This window comes from Staurois parvus, unplaced genomic scaffold, assembly GCF_062004578.1.
Source record: "Staurois parvus isolate SC_StPar_1 unplaced genomic scaffold, SC_StPar_1.0 ptg000432l, whole genome shotgun sequence".
NCBI lineage: Eukaryota > Metazoa > Chordata > Amphibia > Anura > Ranidae > Staurois > Staurois parvus.
The window spans coordinates 491438-512739 of NW_028318228.1; the positions used below are offsets into that span (position 1 = coordinate 491438).

The 21302-nt window shown below is 39.0% G+C and overlaps 1 protein-coding gene across 2 annotated transcripts in view; it reads left to right on the plus strand.

Moving 5' to 3' along the window:
* The window catches only part of LOC149454215 (aminopeptidase N-like), a 105999-nt gene that overhangs the window by 39114 nt on the left and 45583 nt on the right, over window positions 1-21302 (plus strand). For both annotated transcript variants that reach the window (XM_089687619.1, XM_089687618.1), the window contains 9 exons: window positions 416-558; window positions 5808-5932; window positions 7794-7923; window positions 8794-8948; window positions 9408-9521; window positions 13605-13748; window positions 17631-17696; window positions 19871-19936; window positions 20624-20799. In XM_089687619.1, coding sequence (XP_089543745.1) covers window positions 416-558; window positions 5808-5932; window positions 7794-7923; window positions 8794-8948; window positions 9408-9521; window positions 13605-13748; window positions 17631-17696; window positions 19871-19936; window positions 20624-20799 — 1119 coding nt within the window. The remainder of the gene's footprint in view (window positions 1-415; window positions 559-5807; window positions 5933-7793; window positions 7924-8793; window positions 8949-9407; window positions 9522-13604; window positions 13749-17630; window positions 17697-19870; window positions 19937-20623; window positions 20800-21302) is intronic.

Here is a 21302-nt window from a genome sequence, read left to right on the forward strand (position 1 = left end):
CTTCTTTTGGATGACATTCCTCAAGTTATTGAAGGGGTTGGTTTACTAAAACTGGAGAGTGCAAAATCCGGTGTAACTCTGCATAGAAACCAATCAGCTTTCAGGTTGTATTTTCAAAGCTTAATTGCACAAGCTGAAGTCAGAAGCTGATTGGCTCCCAGGCACAGCTCCACCAGATTCATGCATTCGGTTTAGTAAATCTCCCCCTGAATGTACTGAGGACTTTCGTATGAATGTTCTTTCGAACATCTACCAGTGTATGGCCAGCTTATCAGACCATTTTGTTTCCAGCAGAGAAGCAGGTAAAGTATTGCTGATCAGGATGATTCTCTATCACTGCAAACACCTGAATCTGAGAACTAGCAGTAGAGTCAATTGTTTTTCATAGTAGTTTTTTTTTCTTTTTTGTTGCAAGACTCATCGCCACAACGCAAATGCAAGCACATGACGCAAGGAAGGCATTCCCATGCTTTGATGAGCCAGCAATGAAAGCAACTTTCAGCATCACCCTCAGATACCAGCCCAACTATGTGGCACTCTCCAATATGAATCCCATCAGTAAGTCAGAGAGTATTCCACTGTTTGGTGCATCAACATGTAGATATAAAATACACCCTAAACTGGACCCAACATCAGATATATTTGTTGTTTTAGTCAATTGAATGCAAAGTAATGTGTAAGGGCCGGTTCACACGATAGAAACGCAGTCCAGATGTGTTCCAGATGTGTTTCCGCATGCGCGTTTTAGACGTGCTCCGTGCGTTTTTGATGCGTTTTTTGACACATGCCACAGGGTGGATTTGATTTAAATCAAGTTGATTTAACTCATGATTTAAATCAAGATTTAAATCACTAGTGAAAAGGCTTGATTGAAATCATAATTTTAAAAAGCACCTGTCATCTCTGTCCCGCAGTGGCTCCTCTGCTGACCTGCTGTTGACTCACCGACAGTCCCATTCACTTTAATGGGACGGCTGGAGATGTGGCAGTGACACAACAAGGTGAGGGACGTGGTGGCAGCAGGTGAGTGGATGCCCACTAACAGGCGCTGCCATGATAGATCTAAAATGACAGGTGCTCTTTAAATGTGAAGAATCCAACTCATTCTTGCTGGTAGTTATAATCTTTAATATTTGCAAACCAAATGAGGGTTTCCTTTTTAGAATAATAGCTGACAGGTTAGTAACACATCGATATCAGAGCCGATTTTAGGTTAATCACACATAGCTCTTATGGTTACTGTGAAATTGTGTGAATGCAGCAATGCAGTGCATGTTATCTCAGCTCGTAGAGCTTGGATTCATTGAATGAGTTTACCAAAAATGTAAATATTGCAGAATATACAGCCTCACGATACAAAACTAAGCTCCATTTCATGCTGAATAAACTAAACTATTAATGTATCTTAAATAGAAAACTATATTTAGATAGATTTTTAATCCAAAGGCATTTTATTAAAATAAATTTGATAAAAATAAAAAACTCCTATTTAAATTTTAAAAAATCCGATTTTTTGTTTTTTGAAAAAAAAATCGATTTTTAATCACCCTGCGTTCCGGTGCATTTTATATGCATTCCAGTTCATTTTTCCCCTCTCTTTTTCTTCAATTTGAGGCTGGGTTCACATATATGCGGTGCTGTATATCGCATGTGATTTGCACAGGAACGGCACCGCATTTTATTCGATTTGTGTGCGGTGCGAGCGGAGTCGTACATGTTGTATGGTTCTATTCACACCGTATCCGCAGTAAAAAGGTGCAGGACCCTCTTTTTGGTCCGCATTAGAATCGGATCGCATGGGTATTCACACCTATGTGATCTGATTCTGCACATTGCACTGTGTTTTGTGGACCGCTTTCGGGGTGTTGTTAGCTTAACATAAAGACCCGCAGCAGTTTGCATGAACGGGGTGCGATTCTGATGTGGTGCGCAATTTGCACAGAAATGCTGCAAGTTCGGCACCTCATCAGTGTGAACCAGGGCTAAACAGAGACATGTGCCTTCCAGTGTGTTTTTGATGCGTTTTGGTGCATTTTTTATGCATTTTACCGCATTCCAATGCAGTTCTGTATAGAAAAAATGCAGCATGTTCTACTTTTTTTTCTGCAACCGGAATGCACAGGAACTGCAAGCAGTGATGCGAAATGTGACATTAACAACCATATAACCGACTTAATGTGCGTTTTGGATGCAGAAAAAAAGCAACTGAAATGCATGTAGTGTGAACTGGCCCTGAGTGTAAGATTTACAGGCACTTATTAGCTCATTAGCCCTCCCCTTAGCAATGCCTACATCTGTTTGTTCTCCAGAAGGGCAGCACCATCTTTATTCAGGCACCATCCAGGGTCGGCATATACTTCCTGGATGAGAATGCTGGCTCATTGATGATGCAATCATGTCAATCCTGGTGCCTGTGAAGATTCTGTCTGTGTTTACAAATGTGTGATACAAATCAGTCCTTGTTGCAGCCACTCACCTACAAAGTTACAGTATTACAGTCTGATCATTGGGTGAGATGAGACTGAGGCAGGGGCGGACTGACCTTTTGGAAACTCAGGCACTGCCCGAGGGCCCGGGGTCAGTAGGGGGCCCCATGAGATGCCCCTGGTACCTTTTTCATAGGCTTTTTTGAGTTTGGGCAAGGACACAGGGGCCCCATGATCCCCTATTGCCTGGGGACCCCATGAGTTGTCAGTCCGCCCCTGGACTGAGGTAATGTTTTCTCCTGCTTGCAGCAGAAGGAGAACATCATCGCAGTCTAGGACTTGACTGAAACTCAAGAACTTTTAGGCTCCATGTACACTGGCTTAAAAATTGCTGTTTCTACAGGAATTTAGTGTTTTGCCTGTAGAAGCAGCTTATGTTATGCTATGTGTCCATGCATATTAGGACGATTAGAGGCATATTTTAGGCTCAATGTTTAAAGGGAGGAAAAAAAACCTTCTGATTTGTGTTTTTGATTGGAGCTTTCTGGTAAAAAAAATGCTAAACTCTCCTAAACTGTGTACAAAAATGCTCTATGTCAGCGTTTTTTTCTGCCAAGGGAACTGGCTTTTTTTAAGCCCAGTGTGCATGCAGCCTAACAAATAAAATTTACTTTTTTTAAATGAAACTATTGCTAAATATTACGACATGACAAAAGTGTATTGATGCAGACCAATGAAGATACTAACAGGTCCACTTTAGGCTCCTAAAGGGGGCTATTTGTTCCACTAAACTGCATACAATGAAAACAGTCCATGCCTCCTCCAGGCTCTCTCCTCCTCGCCACATTTGGCTTGTCACTTCCAGTGCTAAGCTGACAGGAGTAGTCACACTGTTCTCATTACTCCTTTCACATGTAGCGGCAGGAACTCGCCACCTAGTGCCCCCCCATATGATACTGCCCTGCCCATGGCAGCTGACCTTAGTGACCCCCCCCCATATAGTTACATAGCAACATAATTAGTCTGGCTGAAAAAAGACAAAACTACATTCAGTTCAACCATTAAAACAAAAAAAAGTTATAATCCTATACCTACAGTTGATCCAGAGGAAGGTAAGAAAACCCAGCAAAGCATGATTCAATTTGCTCCTGCAGGATAAAAAAAAATCCTTCCTGATCCCCGAGAGGCAATCAGATATTCCCTGGATCAACTTTACCTATAAATGTTAGTATCCAGTTATATTCTGTGTATCCAAGAAAGAATCCAGGACTTTTTTAAAGCAATCCACTGAGCTGGCCAGAACCAACTCTTGAGGGAGTCTATTCCACATTCTCACAGCTCTCACTGTGAAGAAGCCTTTCCGTGTTTGGAGATTAAACTTCTTTTCCTCCAGACGTAAAGAGTGCCCCCTTGTCCTCTGTGATTACCTCAGGGTGAATAGCTCTACACCGAGTTCACTATATAAACCACTGATGTATTTATACATGGAGATCATATCCCCCCTTATGTATTATACATGGAGATCATATCCCCCCTTATGTATTATACATGGAGATCATATCCCCCCTTATGTATTATACATGTTGATCATATCCCCCCTTAATCTCCTCTTCTCAAGAGAGAATAAATTCAGTTCCTCTAATCTTTCCTCATAGCTGAGCTCCTCCATGCCTCTTATCAGTTTGGTTGCCCTACTCTCTACTTTTTTCGGTTCCCCAATGTTCTTTTTGTGAATTGGTGCCCAAAACTGAACTGCATATTCCAGATGAGGTGTTACTAATGATTTGTAGCGGGGTAATATGATATCTGGAGTCTATACCTCTTTTAATACAAGAGAGGATTTTGCTCACTTTATAAACTGCAGCTTGGCATTGTATGCCATTATTAAGCCTGTGATCTACCAGAACCCCCAGATCCTTCTCCACCATATAATACCACTGTGCCCAGGGCAGTTGACCCTATTGCCCTATACCCCCTTGTACTGGCCCTTTTACTACTGCCATATTGTAAAAATGGCAGGTAGGTAGACTTAATTTTTTTTTCGACCACTGTTTATAAACTGCACTGCAGAAACTACACACAGGTACCTAGTAGTGAACCCTTTAAATGTCTGTGATTAAGCTGTTATTAGACAGTGCAGATCGCAGACAAAATGCACAAAGCTAGTCAGAATGACACGGGTCGTGAGCGCTGCGATGGTGAATCCCAGAGATTGCAAATGTGCTCACTTCCTGTAATTACAACTCACAATGGAGGATTGCAGCCTGATCAAAGAGGAGGAGAAGGGAAGCAGCACAGGACATCTTGTGATTCAAGGTGGGAGGTTTTAGGTGATACTGACCACCAATGATTGTGGGTTTCCTTTTTAAAGGTGGGTGGGGGTTTAAGTGCTGCTGGCCACTAATGATGGGGGTAGGGGCTTTTAAAATGCTACTGACCACTAATTATTTGAGGGAGAAGGGAATCTTTTTGCCACTGCTTTACTTCAGTGGGCAACATGTACAGCTTTGGAACAGTGCCAGTGGACCAGAATGAATAACTTCTGTACATTCCCATGTGCGATGTCTTCCCTCCCCAAAGAAGAGGTAATCACCTACCAGAAGTAAGTATTTTTTACTTTAGTTCCCACTTAAGTTGGTGCAGCAGTCCAGGGACTTGATATCTGATCTCAACTGTAGAGCTTTCAACTAATGTTTGACTATTGCCTTTATTAGGCATAGAGGAACTTGTGAAAGTTCCAAGGACAAGCACATTTCATAGGTACTGATGAGATTTGCCCTAAGAAAACTGCTCTAACCAATGACAACAATGGTTGTGATTTATTCCTTGCGTTCAGTAAACTTAAGTCTAGTACACACTTTGAGAAAATCGGTCAAGTGTTAGTTCGATCTTTCACAAAAGTGCGTGTCTGTGATGTTTTAGGAATGGTATTGACTTGTACGAAAAATCTCATCCGACAAAGGCAAACATAGGCCAACCCGAGCTACGTACTAATGTAGTATAAAACAGAAGTGATGTAGTGTGTGTGAGCCTTCAGGGCAACTTCCACTAATTTCGTTAACAGTGCTTTTGTGCCCAACTTCTTCCAGGTCGTTCTTTGCTTCTGATCATGCACGTTTTTATATTCGATTATTTCAGTACGGTGACTGTACAAATATAGTGAAAATTGGATGTTGTGTTCACATACAAGAAATATTTTCTAGCTTGTCGGGATCGCCTGTCGAATGCCTTATACTAATAATCACATAATTGACCGATTGGTTCTGTTTTTCGTCCAGTTTTCTTATCGCATGTATGGCCATAACGCTTCCACTTGCAAAATGATTTCTTCCAATTTTTTATCATTACCAATGCCTGTTTTTTTGTTAAATTGGCTTCTAGGTGTTACAAATGAAACGTGGGAAGGACAGCAATGGCAGGTCACAGTATTTAATAAAACTCCAAAGATGTCCACCTACCTGGTGGCCTTCATAGTCTCAGAGTTCAGATCGGTTGGTGATGAGAAGGTGAGTGCTCTTAGCTTTTAAAATCTATGAACAAGCTGGCTCAGATCAGACATTCATCAATATACTGTATATACACACGCACATGCACACTTGTAAACTATTGGTTTAAAAAAAAAAAAGAATTATTGATGGTTGATTTAATGGTTTCAGCACTTTTTCAGACATTGACCCAGAACAAGCACACAGTATGAGAAAGTCAAAGTAAAATAAGAACTCCTGATCTGTACACTTGTTCTGCATCACTGGCTCAGAAAACACTGAAACCTTTAATTCAGCAGAACAGACAGACATCAACAGTTGCAGAACAAGAGGTCAGCTAAGGTAACCTTCAATGCATGTATCCTATAAAGCAAAACTTTAATGACCTTTAATGATATTTGGTCAGTCTATTTAATTTTAATGCTTTTACCTATAAACAATTTTTTGTACAATTTCTCATTATTTATAAAAAAGATTTATTTTACAACTAAAAACTTTATGAGGTTGACAGAGCGCAGGGGGATATGTTCCTCTTCTGACTCATCAGTCATTCTGCTGTGTGCATTGTGAATAAAGATGAAAAGAGCAAATTACAGGCTATTCACAGCATCTAAAAAACAAAAACTTTTGCGCTAGATGTGTGATGAAATCGAAATAAAAAATAATTAAAATAAATTATAATAAATGCTGCCACTTCTATACAAATAAATATGATCAACAAAAAGAACCTTCAAAGTGATTCAGTAGCGCAATTAAATATATATGTGCATAGAAATAAATAAATTAGTGATAAAAAAATGTGAAAAACTAAAAGTCCATAAAAAATCTTTTCCACCAAATGAATCTTCCAATTCTCAAAAGTTCACCATGTGCAATAAAGATGGCATTCCCCCTTTCAGGTGTGCACTCACCAGATAGCCATGCCTCCCATTCTCATGCTTGGTTAAAATTTCTTATAAAGTGGATCCAAATGGGAAGGAGATCAGTCAAAATGGGTATTATCACATTCCTCTCTGCTCATCCTCCAATTGCCATGATCAGTTGACACCACTGCATGTGTTAACAAGTTCCTAATAATGAGGAACTAATAGCAACATGGATAACACTCTCCTCCTCCTTAATCTCTCTCATTCAGGATTAGTAGTCCAAAATCCTGGACACTGGCCACATAAAGTGCTTCTTGATACCACATTGGCTGCTATATCAGTCCTGAATTATTCCTCTGTAACCTTTTACCTCCTTTGGTAAAGATGTCTCATTTTATTTGCATTGTTGAACCTTGCTTAGTTCTTGTGAATGACTCCTGTAGTAAAAAATAAGATCTAAACCTAATTTGTTTAGGGTGAAAAATCATCAATGCACATTCTCTGTAGAGCAGTTTGTGCTCAACTCTCTTGATATAGGAGGCCTCAACTGTCAATTGACTCAATCTTTGTGCAAGAGCTCTTATGCATCATTTTCTTAGTACTTGACTAATAAGGAGTAAAAATTATTAACATTTTATAGCTCTGGACATAAAATAATGAAACATATAAAACAGCGCTAAAGGGTTTTCATCCAAGGTTTAAGCACTTTTCTAATTGAGTTTTATGTAAAAAAAAAAAAAAAAAATATATATATATATATATATATATATTGGGTGAAAGTTCTGTGAATCCTGAGTGAAAATTTTATTAACAGACCTCCTTATCTTTCTTTCCCAGTCACACTTCATATGTACAATTTGGAATAATTTACTTGACAGCTGACAACTGCCATATTACACTTGTGTTATGATATTATGATATATTTTGCACTATATTTGTGGAAAAATATTGGTATAAAGAACAATATGTATCTTCAGTGGTTTGACATGAAAGTTACATTTAGTGCTCTTTTAAAGGTTAAAATTTGGGGACGGAAAAAATCTGTTGAAGATCGAAAGCAAGCAGAATATGCGTTGAATGTTTCAAAGCCGATTCTGGAATTTTTTGAGAAATATTACAGGGTTCCTTACCCTCTGCCAAAATCAGGTGTGTGGATGATTATCTACTTTTTCACTTTGTTCTATCGTACACTGTTCTATTCTGGACTGTTGGAAACAGGGCTTTTTTTTTGTCTGAGAATAGGCGCATATCTGTGGTGGAGAGTATTGTGGGTGGTATTTGCACAATGGAAGGATCCTAAAGGGGCGCTGGAATGTATAACGGGTTCAGAAGTGCATTATGCATGAGGTGTATGGTTCAGGAATGTGTTATGTATGAAGTGCAGGTGTGCATTAAACACAGGGATCAGGAGTGCATTACGCACGGGCTGCAGGGTTCAAGAGTGCGTTACGCGCAGGGTTCAGGAGTGTGTCATGCACAGGGTGCAGGGTTCAGGAGTGCGTCATGCACAGGGTGCAGGGTTCAGGAGTGCATCATGCACAGGCTGCAGGGTGCAGGATTGCATCATGCACAGGGTGCAGGATTCAGGAGTGCATTACATACAGAGTGCAGAGTTTAAGTGTGAATTAAGCATCCCTATCCACAGTGTGACTTCTGTGTTTACAAGTGAAAGTATAAAGCAGTGAGCACAGGGATAGAACTGGAGGTTGTGGAACTCTGTTTCACCATGTTCCATCTGAAACAGAGCCCTGGTTACAAATGATCTATCTATCTATCTATCTATCTATCTATCTATCTATCTATCTATCTATCTATGTATCTATCACAATGTAAGATACAATAAAAGTATAGGTTCACATTGTTGTCAGTTGGTAAGAGTGCCAAATCTCGTACCTCCCTGACCCGCAGGCAAAGGCAATGCTCTTTAGTATAGCTAAAAATGTGTACATTGCTCAAATATACAACATAAATTGAATAGTCCCGCTTTAATTCACCAGCCAATCTTCTATTCTGCAGACCAGGTCGCTTTGCCTGACTTCAGTGCTGGAGCCATGGAGAACTGGGGGCTGGTGACCTACAGAGAAACTGCTCTCTTCTGGGACCAAATGGAATCTTCGATCGGTAACAAGGACAGAGTGGTCACAGTCATAGCTCATGAACTTGCTCATCAGGTGCTTTCTCTCTCTATTCCTAAAAATATATTGAAATTATCTGACCATTTGGTATACTGAATTTATAGACAGACAGTGCTTAGTAAAGTTCTTCCATTAGGCCCATTCACAACTGATCTAAAGTGTTGGGTTAACACATGTGCAATAACATGTTTGATGTTGCAGATTCATGTATGTTGCATTAGGGCAGCACCTTTATTTAAATGGAATGCCAAAACACAGCTCAGGCATGCAGGAAGGAGGGTGCTCTCCAGATGAAAGAAAAAAAATGTCTATTTGTTTAAAACAAGTAAATAGAATATATCATCCTATCTATTCAATAATGTTATCAGCATAAGGATTAAAAATAGTTCATGTTGGTTGAGAGAGTTTAGCTCCCTGTTAAGTTTAGGTTTGTAATGACATGACACATACGTTGTATTTTCTATTGCTAATGTTGGTGATCTGCTTCTGTTTTAGTGGTTTGGGAACCTTGTAACAATACAATGGTGGAATGACCTTTGGCTGAATGAAGGTTTTGCCTCTTACGTGGAATATTTGGGAGCGGATTTTGCAGAACCCACCTGGAATATAGTATGTGAGACATTATGTCCTATTTTGACAATGAATACATAAAGAGTTGTATTAGAAACAAACAGCGAAAAGAGAGGCTGATTTTGCTAGGGAACAACTCTAGAGTATATATACTGGACAGGCAGACAGATTGATTGATTGATTGATTTATATACTCATTGTCCAAATCCTTCATTTGTGAAACATACCTGATTGCACCTGTAACATATGTTATTATTTTTTTCTCTTCCCTTTCAACTCACGCTGATTAGATTTTTTTAATTAAAAGGTAATGAAATTAGAATAGGGACCATTATCCAATATAAACAGCATGTTTGTGCAGAATATGTATCTAAGAAGTGCATACTGTACATGAAATAATTTAAATTGTTAGTATATGTACTTATATGTTATGTATATACTGTAAGATATTATGTTTATCTGGAAAAACAAAAACGCTTTACATGATATGTTACAGTATAATACATGGAAAAGAAAAAGTTGGATCCAATTAACACCCCTGTCTCATTGGGTGCGACTTGGCATGCGATTTGCATGCCGTAAGACTTGAAAATCGTATGCCAAGTCGCACCCTATTGTCTGCAATTAGAAAGGTCAAATCGGTGCGCTTCCGACTTGGTCGGAGCAGCACTGATTTCTAAAGTAGTACATGTACTACTTTTGGTTTCCATTTGCATAGCCATCTGTGCCAGATGTCTTGCAAATCGCACCTGAAATCGGCATCTCACCAGACTTTGAAATCATGCGACTTCACTGTAAGTCCCACGATTTCAAAGTCGGGCTTGATGTGACCGGGGGGTTAGCCAAGTCCATAGCAACAAACTGCCATCTAAAACATGACTGGCTGGTACAAAAAAATGTCAACCAATTGCACACAGGATGCCGACTCACTGTGATCAAAACTCAACCAGTAATGTAAGATGGCTTCAGCCTCTGCTCTCCACCCGCAGGAGAGGTCACTCAGATGTGTTTTGCCCCCCTAGTGGGCTTAACCATTGAAGCTTTCAGAACTGCCTTAATTCTTCATGGCATACTGTAGATTCAACAAGGTGTTGGAAACATACCTCAGAGATTTTGGTCCATATTGACATGATAGCATCACGCAGTTGCTGCAGATGTGTTGTCTGTACATCCATGATGTGAATCTCCCACTCCACCACATCCTAAAGGTGCTCTATTAGATTGAGTTCTGGTGACTGTGGAGGCCTTTGGAGTACAGTGAACTTATTTAACTTAAATCAAGGAATGCGCTAAAACCACAAACTATTCCTAATTTAGTGTAGAAACATTAGTGCAAAAGATATATATATCTATTATCAATTAATATCAAAAAATATCAAAATTATGTGCAAAACATAAGTAATTTAAATAATTAAATTTGTGAATATAAAAAAAACAAAAATGTCCAATTCTGAATTTCTTCAAATGTCCAAACAAATCCTTTTCAAATTCAGGTGCTCTCAAAGAAATTGTGCCAAAATCCACCACCAAAAGTAAAGTTGGGTAACTCACCAGAGCTCCATGCTGATCAATCTCTAGATCAGCAAAAAACGCTTTTTGCTCTGGGAGCAGATGCAATGAATCAACTTCTCAGGTGTGATGATCAATAGCTACACATTCATCCATAAGGTAGGTATCCACCACTCAATATAATGGTTCCAGGAGCATTATATCACTCTCTCTGTTTATATCTCTCCACCGAGGTCATGTTTGGGAATGAAAGAGAAAAATCATGGTGCAGCCAGTTTTTTTTATAAAAGTATCCAACAATTTAATAAAGATTTACACTCACAAAAAGGGTGTCTTCACCGACACCAGTATAACAGCATAAAACAGCAATGGTATAACAGTCCCCTGTTCCCCGTACACTCACTACAGCGCTCGTGACTTAATTTTCTCCAAAAACGTCAGCATCCAGTAAGCCCTACTAGTTTCGTCATGAATGACGTCTTCAAGGGGCGGTCTGGAAGACGTCATTCATGACGAAACTAGTAGGGCTTACTGGATGGTGACGTTTGTGGAGAAAATTAAGTCACGAGCGCTGTAGTGAGTGTACGGGGAACAGGAGACTGTTATACCATTTGCTGTTTTATGCTGTTATACTGGTGTCGGTGAAGACACCCTTTTTGTGAGTGTAAATCTTTATTAAATTGTTGGATACTTTTATAAAAAAACTGGCTGCACCATGATTTTTCTCTTTCATTCCCAAACATGACCTCGGTGGAGAGATATAAAAAGAGAGAGTGATATAATGCTCCTGGAACCATTATATTGAGTGGTGGATACCTACCTTATGGATGAATGTGTAGCTATTGATCATCACACCTGAGAAGTTGATTCATTGCATCTGCTCCCAGAGCAAAAAGCGTTTTTTGCTGATCTAGAGATTGATCAGCATGGAGCTCTGGTGAGTTACCCAACTTTACTTTTGGTGGTGGATTTTGGCACAATTTCTTTGAGAGCACCTGAATTTGAAAAGGATTTGTTTGGACATTTGAAGAAATTCAGAATTGGACATTTTTGTTTTTTTTATATTCACAAATTTAATTATTTAAATTACTTATGTTTTGCACATAATTTTGATATTTTTTGATATTAATTGATAATAGATATATATATCTTTTGCACTAATGTTTCTACACTAAATTAGGAATAGTTTGTGGTTTTAGCGCATTCCTTGATTTAAGTTATAGCACTAAGAAATTTATTTGGTTTCTTTGAGGTGGAATTGCTGCTTTAAAGTATTAAGGGTGTGGCGCTTTTATTACACTTGTGACAGTGAACTTATTGTCATGTTTAAGAAACCAGTTTGAGATGATTTGAGCTTTGTGACATGGTGCATTATCCTGCTGGAAGGAGCCATCAGAAGATGGGTACACTGGAGTCATAAAGGGATGAACATGGTCAGCAACAATACTCAGGAAGGCTGTGGCATTTACACAATGCTCAATTGGTACTAAGGGGCCCAAAGTGTGCCAAGAAAATATCCCCCACACCATTACACCACCAGCCTGAACCATTGATACAAGGCAGGATGGGTCCATGCTTTCATGTTGTTTATGCCAAATTTTGACTCTACCATCTGAATGTTGCAGCAGAAATCAAGACTGATCAGACCAGGCAACATTTTTCCAATCTTTTATTGTCCAACTTTGGTGAGCCTGAGCAAATTGTAGCCTCTGTTTCCTGTTCTTAGCTGACAGGAGGGGTGCCCTGTGTGGTCTTCTGCTGCTGTATCCCATCTGCTTCAAGGTTCAATGTGTTGTGCGTTCAGAGATGGTATACTTGGTTGTAATGAGTGGTTAGATTCACTGTTGTCTTTCTATTGTCTCGAACCAGTCTGCCCATTCTGCTTTGACAAGGCATTTTTGTTCACACAACTACCGCTCACTGGATATTTCTTTTTTGGACCATTTTCTGTAAACCCTAGAGATGGTTGTGTGTGAAAATCCCTGTAGATCATCAGTTTTTTAAATACTCAGAACAGCCCATCTGGCACCAACAACCATGCCATGTTCAAAGTCACTTAAATTCCCTTTCTTCCCCTTTCTTTAGATTGTAAGCTCCATGAGTAGGGCCTACCTATTCCTTCTGTACTGAAATGTATTGTAATTGTACTGTCTCCCTTATATTGTACAGCGCTGCGCAAACTGTTGGTGCTATATAAATCCTGCATAATAATGATATTAATAATAATTCTGATGCTTGGTTTGAACTTCAGTAAGTCATCTTCACCACATCTAGATGCCTAAATGTATTGAGTTGCTGCCATCTGATTGACTGATTAGCAATTTGTGTTACAAAGCGATTAAACGGGTGTACCTAATAGAGGTTGGTGAGTGTGTGTGTGTATATATATATATATATATAAATATATATATATATTTATAGGGGTTAGACAAAATTATGGAAAAACTACATGATATGCAGGTGTGAAAGTGACAACATGTTTCGCATTGAAAGTGGATGCTATAAGATTATATTTATATTCTTGCCAATATCTTTCCATTGAAGAACCATATTGATTGATTCAGCAACTGAGATACAGTTTGACTAATATGCCTTTTCATCCTATTCTTGCAGAAAGACCTGATAGTACTCTATGATGTACACAGAGTTATGGCAGTTGATGCCTTGGCCTCTTCCCATCCTCTTACATCAAAGGAAGAAGAAGTGAACACCCCATCAGAAATAAGTGAACTTTTTGATTCCATTGCTTATAGCAAGGTGAGTGTTGTAGCTTCTGCCAGCCAATGTCCAGTGCTGTATAATAGGTGGAAAAGGTAATGGTAATAAGCACCAGCAAACCATGTATGGTCACAATACACCAGCCTTTCTCAACTTTTTTTACCCAAGAGGAAACCTTTAAATAATTTTCAGATCTCAGTGCTAAAATGTATTAAATCTACTACTCATGATTCATTAACAAGATCAGTATGTTGAAGAAGGGTTTAAATCAAAGAATAAAGAATGTGGAGTATCTAGAGCAATGGGTGTCAAACTGTTGGCCCTCCAGCTGTTGCCAAACTACAAGTCCCATGAGGCATTGCAAGATTGACAGTTACAAGCATGACTCCCAAAGGCAGAGTTTTGCAACAACTGGAGGGCCGCCAGTTTGACACCCTTGAACATCCAGCCTGCCCACACATGGTTCAAATCTCAACAGGTTCCTGCTGAACTGGCCGACATTCGAACAGTCTATGGCCAGCCTTAAAGCATAAGTTCACCTTTTAACAAAAAATTTTGCAGAAATTTGCATTTTTTGTTTCTGGAGCCATAAAATATTGCACCAGTGATCAGAAGATCGTTGGTGCCATGCAGGTCTCCCCCTGACTTGTTAGTATATCTGCTTGCTCACACATCCCATAAGGGCAAGCAGATACTTATTGACAAGAAGACTCAATGAACTACCATGGTGCTGTGGAGCGCCATGTTAGTTCATTGAAAACTACAAGCTGACAGCCACAAAGGCTGCCGGAACTTTTCCCATTCACAGAATACTGTGAGTGACACGGCCGGGCGGGCGAAGCCCCACACAACCTTTTTTTTTTCTTGTTTTTTTGAAACTGTGACAGCTAGCAGGGAGGAGAAGATCCCCCACTAGCTGTCACAACTGGGATTGGGGGGTGCAGGGGCTGGTCCAATCGTAACATGTTACACCCTGACTATGCGTGTAACATGTAACATGTTACGAAAAAGTGAACTTATCCTTTAAATGCATGAGGGAGAGTGCACATGGCTTGAGCCCTGTAACTGCCACTATATATATACTCAGATCAACAGCCCACCATCAGAAAATTGTTCTGTATACTCAGTTTTACACCAGTGACCATACAGTGAATTTTGCATAGAACTTTAAATGAAAGTGCAGAAACATGAAATATACCTACAGTATATGACAATAGGGAAACACATTGCCACTGTCTGTATACTCAGGTCAACAGTCCACCTGAATCTGAACAGGTAGTTAATACAAGACATCCCTATATGCAATTTACAGGACTATAAAACAGAAGAACATACAGAGCAAGGTAGGGTCATCTAGAACTCAATCAATAATAGCTTTACAGTATGGTGATAAAATCGTTGATTACAGTATTTGTGCTCATAATGCAGACTTATTCATATACAGCAGATATTTTAGAGTCTATAGTTCAGCTTGGCTTCATTAAAACATTCACTCACATGTAGTTTAAGCTCTACATTAGGGGTGTCCAACCTTTTGACTTTCCAGGACCACATTGGAAGAAGAATTGTCTTGGGCCATGCATAAAATACACCTACAACAAGCAGTTGAGTTGGAAGTTCACCCCCCCCCTCCTCCGCAGCCTTAAAAGATATTTTGCATGTCCCAGATGACTGCGGGACCATTCACAAAGCACAGTGCAGTATGAAACCGGCTGTGAAGCCGCAAGGCTTCATTGCTGGTTTCCCTTACTGAATATGCTGGCACCTGCATCCAAAGTCGATTGAAAAATCGGCTCGGGTGAGGACATCGCTGGACCCCTGGACAGGTAAGTGTCCTTGTATTAAAAGTCAGCAGATGCAGTATTAGTAACTGCTGACTTTTATTTTTTTAGGGGGAGCCTGGAGCTCTGCTTTAATGATCAGTGATACTGTTGGATTTTAGACACATATAATACTTCTTCTAGTGTCTTGAGGCAATTATGAATGAAAGAGCCATTGAAATAAAAGATGAAGTGTGATTTTATTCTATCACACAATGGGGTAAAATAACAATGTAAAGCGTATTATGAACAGTTCCATGTAGATAAAACTACTGTAGAAATAATAAGCAAAAGTTTAAGATAAAGTCACCATTATTTGTCATAGAAGTCCGGTCATGTGCTGTGCTGTCCTTCATGTTCTTGTTGTCTTTCTCATGACTTTGTTGAAGAAGCCGGAAGTAGACGGAAATGATGATCTAGCAGCATGCACCTGTTGCAGCTTCTCAGTCGTGTATGTATGTGTGTGTTATGTATGAAAGAGTGTCAGTATTAGCGTGTGAGTGTCTCTCTTGTCCGTTGTCTCATGATCTTTTATGAGGCAAATTTATGTCATAGTTAATGATCTTAATACCTTGTATGGCATAGAAGGGAGGGGACAATACTCACATAATGTTTTTGAGAGACAGGAACATATGTATGCTGATGTAAATAATATTATAAGCTAATGACGTAACCCTCAGCTATATATTTAAAGAATAATATAGCTTAAGAACATATCAATGTATAATCACTAAACTATATATGTATCAATGTTAGAAACGTATACTAAATACACACAGATACTATTGAAATACATAATGTAATAGTAAGTCACTTCTAATAACCTTGACATATACTACCAGAGAAGTTTATGCCTAAATATAGTATACTCAGCCTTCAGCTAGTTAGCTGTCTCAGCTAACTTACCCATATTTACTGTCTCAGCTTAACTTGTATATCTTTTGGTCTCAGCTATAATTGAAGAATTGTAATACTACCATTTGTCAAAAGACCATTCACACATATTAATATTAATTATGACTAATCATAAAAACCAAATATTTTGCAAGCTTGCCATCAATATAAGTGCCGAATCATAATTTTGATTTATTAACAGATACAGATAATGTACCTATCTGAGTAATAAGACTTTTTTTAATATGTTATATAATATTTTGCCCTACATGTGCTTTATCCTTGAAAATAGCTGCTTGCTCATAAATATAGATGCTGCCGACAACTGATGACATGGATAAAGCATGATTGTGAAGAGTGGGATATTTTTCTTTGAAAAGATAAAATTTTAGTAAAGGAGACATTGTCAGATTATTCTTTCGCCACATGTGTTTGCTAAGTGTAAACCCTTTTTTACAAAAATTTACAAAAAAAAAAAATCAACATTTTTAGGTAAGTTTACAATTATGTGTTGGACCTCATTCATAGCTGTCTTGGGCCGCATGCAGCCCGTGGGTCATGGGTTGGACACCCCTACTTTATAGTATGATAGTATGATGATAAAATCCTAGATTACAGTATTTGTGCTCACAAAATGCAGACGTATTCATATACAGCAGACATTTTAGTGTATACAGATCAGCTTGTCTTCATTATATCATTCACTCACATACAGATTAAGCTCTACAACTACTATACAGACATATAGCCACTACATTATGAGTTATAGAACCTACTATAACAAAGCAACAACCTTATAAGAGCATAAAACTAAAGTTTGTATAGGGAGAATCATCAAGTCCCACATTGGGAAAAACTCCTTTTGCACTCAGTGGGCTAAACCAATTAGGAGCACAGTGGTAGGTTGGTAAAGTCTATTGCAGCTTGACAGCCTGACAAAGCATTCCTTGGTTTTGTTATAAGATATTAATTATTTTGAGTATGCAAAGTCAATGTCAATATTATCACTTAATATCAATAATGTATAGTAATCTCACCATCCTGGCCAACAGTATAAGAGGCTAGTAGGTGATTGCATTAGCCAGTGACCACTATAGACATATTCATTTTAGATGGAGTTTGCCTTTAATGTCATATCCATGATAATATAAACAGTAATAATAACATTTTTAAAATGTTTTCTGAATGTATTTTCTGTTTTGTGCAGGGTGCATCAGTTATTAGAATGTTGTCCTCATTTCTCACTGAAGAGCTTTTTGTTGAAGGATTGGCTGTAAGTATCTCTAATCAATGGTTTAAAACATCTATAATCTGTGCCTTTCTAAGGTAAAGGTATGAAGAAATCTCTAGGTTAGCTGTTCAAAACAGGACAGCCAATAATTGCTCATCTGCCTTTACTCATATTCATAATTGCAACTTTTATTACTCTTCCCTACCCCCAAAAGCAGCTAACTAAGCACAAACTGTGCTTGATTAGCTGCTTTCTCGGCTGTAGCAGCCATGGAACGACAGCTCTGAAACTGAAAATGATGAAATCATTATTGCTTTCAGTTTCATTAGTCACAGAGGAGATGGGGGAATGGATATTTCTCCATTTCCTCTGTGTTAGCTATCCCAGCCATTTACTGCAGTCCCAGGCTTCCCAGAGGAACCGGAGAGCCCAGGAACCACCATGGACGGCAGCACAGATGGAGGGACCATCCCTTTTCTCTGCAGTAAAAGTGATTGGGTGGCTGTAGGGTCGCCCAGATAACTTTTACTGAACAGCCGATCACCAGCGATCAACAAAGCAACTTGAGTCATCCATGGAAGTCTGAGAAAATCTCCCCAAAGTAAGAAGGAAGGGCACCTTGTATAGAAATCACTGAAACTGGTGTGCCCAGTGGGAGATTTCTCTCCAAAACTATTCTCCAAACTTTGTCTTCTGGTGACTAAGCCAATGGAGACACAGACAGCAATACGAACCTGACAGGGAGTCTGACCTATTCACATTTTATCTAAAACTAGAAAACAATCTGTTTGGCCTTCCACTTTAAGAAGGAGGTAAAGTGATTTCATATCAAGTGTTTTCTCTCTCTCTCTTGTGTCTATGCTAGAAATCTCTATATTTCCTGGAAGTGCAAAGAGAGGTTTCAACTCTGCATATGGAAATAGTTCTTAGGAACTGTGAAAATATGGAATGTTGTTGGAATAGTTCTACTAAGTTGAGCATTAAAAAAAGGTTGTTTTCAGTTCTGAACACAAAATATAAAAGCCTTACTTATAGGATATGAATTATCCAATTGATTTTTGAGTTCAGAAATTATTTTTTCCATTGGATTATCCTATGGGTAAGTGTTTTGAGGATTCAGTGTCATGTCAGTAAGTTTTTAAATCATTTGTACAGTCGTCATCTTGATTGGTAATTTCGGGTCAAAGTGATAGTGTGCCCTGACAGCATAAACTTGTGTTCTGACAATCCATACCCCCTTGCCACTTTCTTGCTCTGTCAGAGCCCTTACTCTGTTGCTGTAACAGCACGTTTTTCAAGTATGGGTAGTGTGTCTTTGTTCCTGAATGGCCAATCATCAGGTGCAAACACTAATGTCATGTGGGGAGCAGTGACACCATCCACAAAGGTAAGCTAGGACACCATCCAACATTGGATCTTTCTCAGGGTGGACTTCTTCAGCAGGGAGATGAGGTGAGGAAACAAGAATCAGTAAGTATACTTTGCTGGGGCATAGTCTATCAGAAGGTATTGTCATATTGCTCCATTGATCAAGACACTGCCTTGTTGTCCTGTTGAGGACCTTTTGATCAAGCTACATAAATGTAGTCCTGCAACATAAGTTAAAAAAAAGGAGATTTTAATGCCTCTACCTCTGTATCCCAAACATTGAACACAGGAAATTATGCAACTGCTTTACTCAAGGTTTATCTTTGCACTTTTTAATTTTTTTCGGATAGAGTAGAAAAGTGTTGAACCCATAGTCAGGATTTTATTAGTCCCTATCTCTGCTTGGGAGATTTATCCTTTCTAGTTGTTTTGGTTAGCACGGTCGCTGGGATAGAAAGTGATAGGTAATCCAAAACTCTACAGTTGTCGACAGCAAAATGGGGAGAAAATTTCCAATGATGACACCTATTCTGGTGACAATTGTCTAAGAGAGGATGTCCCTTCCCCTTGGAAAAACTTTCTTTTACTTCATTTGGTGTCGTGGGGTAGGAAGTAAAGAGAAATTTCTGCAAAACGGACATAGCAACAGAAAAAAAAAAGATTGGGATTTTAATCATACCCTTTTAAACGTTCCCTAATCTATCATAAATTTAAAAAAAATAACTTAATATACTTTAACATGCAAGTGTAGTGCAAAGTATTCTAACATGATGGAGGCTTTAAAAGTCTATTTATGTCATTCAACTTGACAAATACAAATACTGAAAACGTTGTGTTTTGTTTTCTAGAGCTATTTGGAAGATTTCAAATATGCCAATACAATATATACTGACCTATGGGATCACCTGCAGATGGTAATTTAACTAACTTTCATACTTAAGAACCTAAGAATGAATTGTGTATTTTGTGTATATTTTATACATAACACCTGGTACCTATTGAAAGTTTTATAGGCTACATTGGTTTCAAAATGTATCCTAAAAGCAAGCTTCTTTGTCTTGCTAAAGTTACTGAACAGGCTTGGGATTCAGTATTACAGCTCACATTGCTACCATTTATACACTTAATAGTGCATATCAATCACACATTACTGCAAAGACATCTATACAAATTGCTTAGAAATTAATCCTCTAGAACTTTGGTTTTGGGCTACTCTACGGGAGTGCTACAGGGGCATATGGCAGAACAAAACATACACTTGGCATAGCTGACGACTGTTAGGTTCCAGGACATGTACCCAGATTATGATGTGTCATGAGAGACAATATAATATAATAGACATAAATGCAAGACTCGCCTATTTTCCTTTTGGAGAAGGATGGGTAAACCAAAATCGCATACTCCTGCTTTGTCTAAATGGAAAATTGATGCATTAAGACTGGTTCGCATGGTGACATCTTCATATTCCCTCCAGTTGTCTTGCTTTACAAAGGTGGCAAGTGCCCAGTCACTTTTGCCTTTCTTATTTTTAATGTTTTTGTGATGGAAAGCCATTTTATTACATGCTATCAGTAACAGTGCCTTATTTTATTAATTTCTAGGCTGTAGATAAACAATACAAAGTAACACTTCCTGATTCTGTTAGAAACATCATGGACACCTGGGTCTTGCAGATGGGGTTCCCGGTGGTAACAGTAGACACAGCAACAGGTTCTTTAGACCAGAAGCACTTCCTTCTAGATCCAGAATCAGTCGTCACTCGTCAATCACCGTTTAAGTAAGCTGATGTGATAATAACATAATAGACTAATGCATAAGTAAATGTGTTTTAAAATAATGGATTACAGAAATATTTAGAAGAAGAAAACCAAACAATCTGAAGAATGTTTTATGCAGGAGGCCGATAGCCTGTTGAGCAGGATCTACCAGTCAATTGCGGCCAGTTGACTGGTAGATTGTGCCCAGGGCTTGCCAACCCATGTTTACAGAGCAGTGAAGAATGGGACCTGCACCGCTAGAGTGATCAGGTGGCTGCACTCCGTCCGAATAACACTAACTGCATTCCACCTCTCTGTGTCCATCCTAGGACCGAGCAGCACAAGGAGAGGATGGTGCCCTTGGAGTAGAGCTCACATTTAGGGAAGGGGCACATCTGGCTACACAATCAGTGCTGCGGTCTTGCAGAAAACCCAGGACCTGGAACTCTCACTAAGTGAGCTTCACAGGAGGCAACACACTTCTCCAGCATACTATTCTACCCTCTACACACTGGCCGCTGCT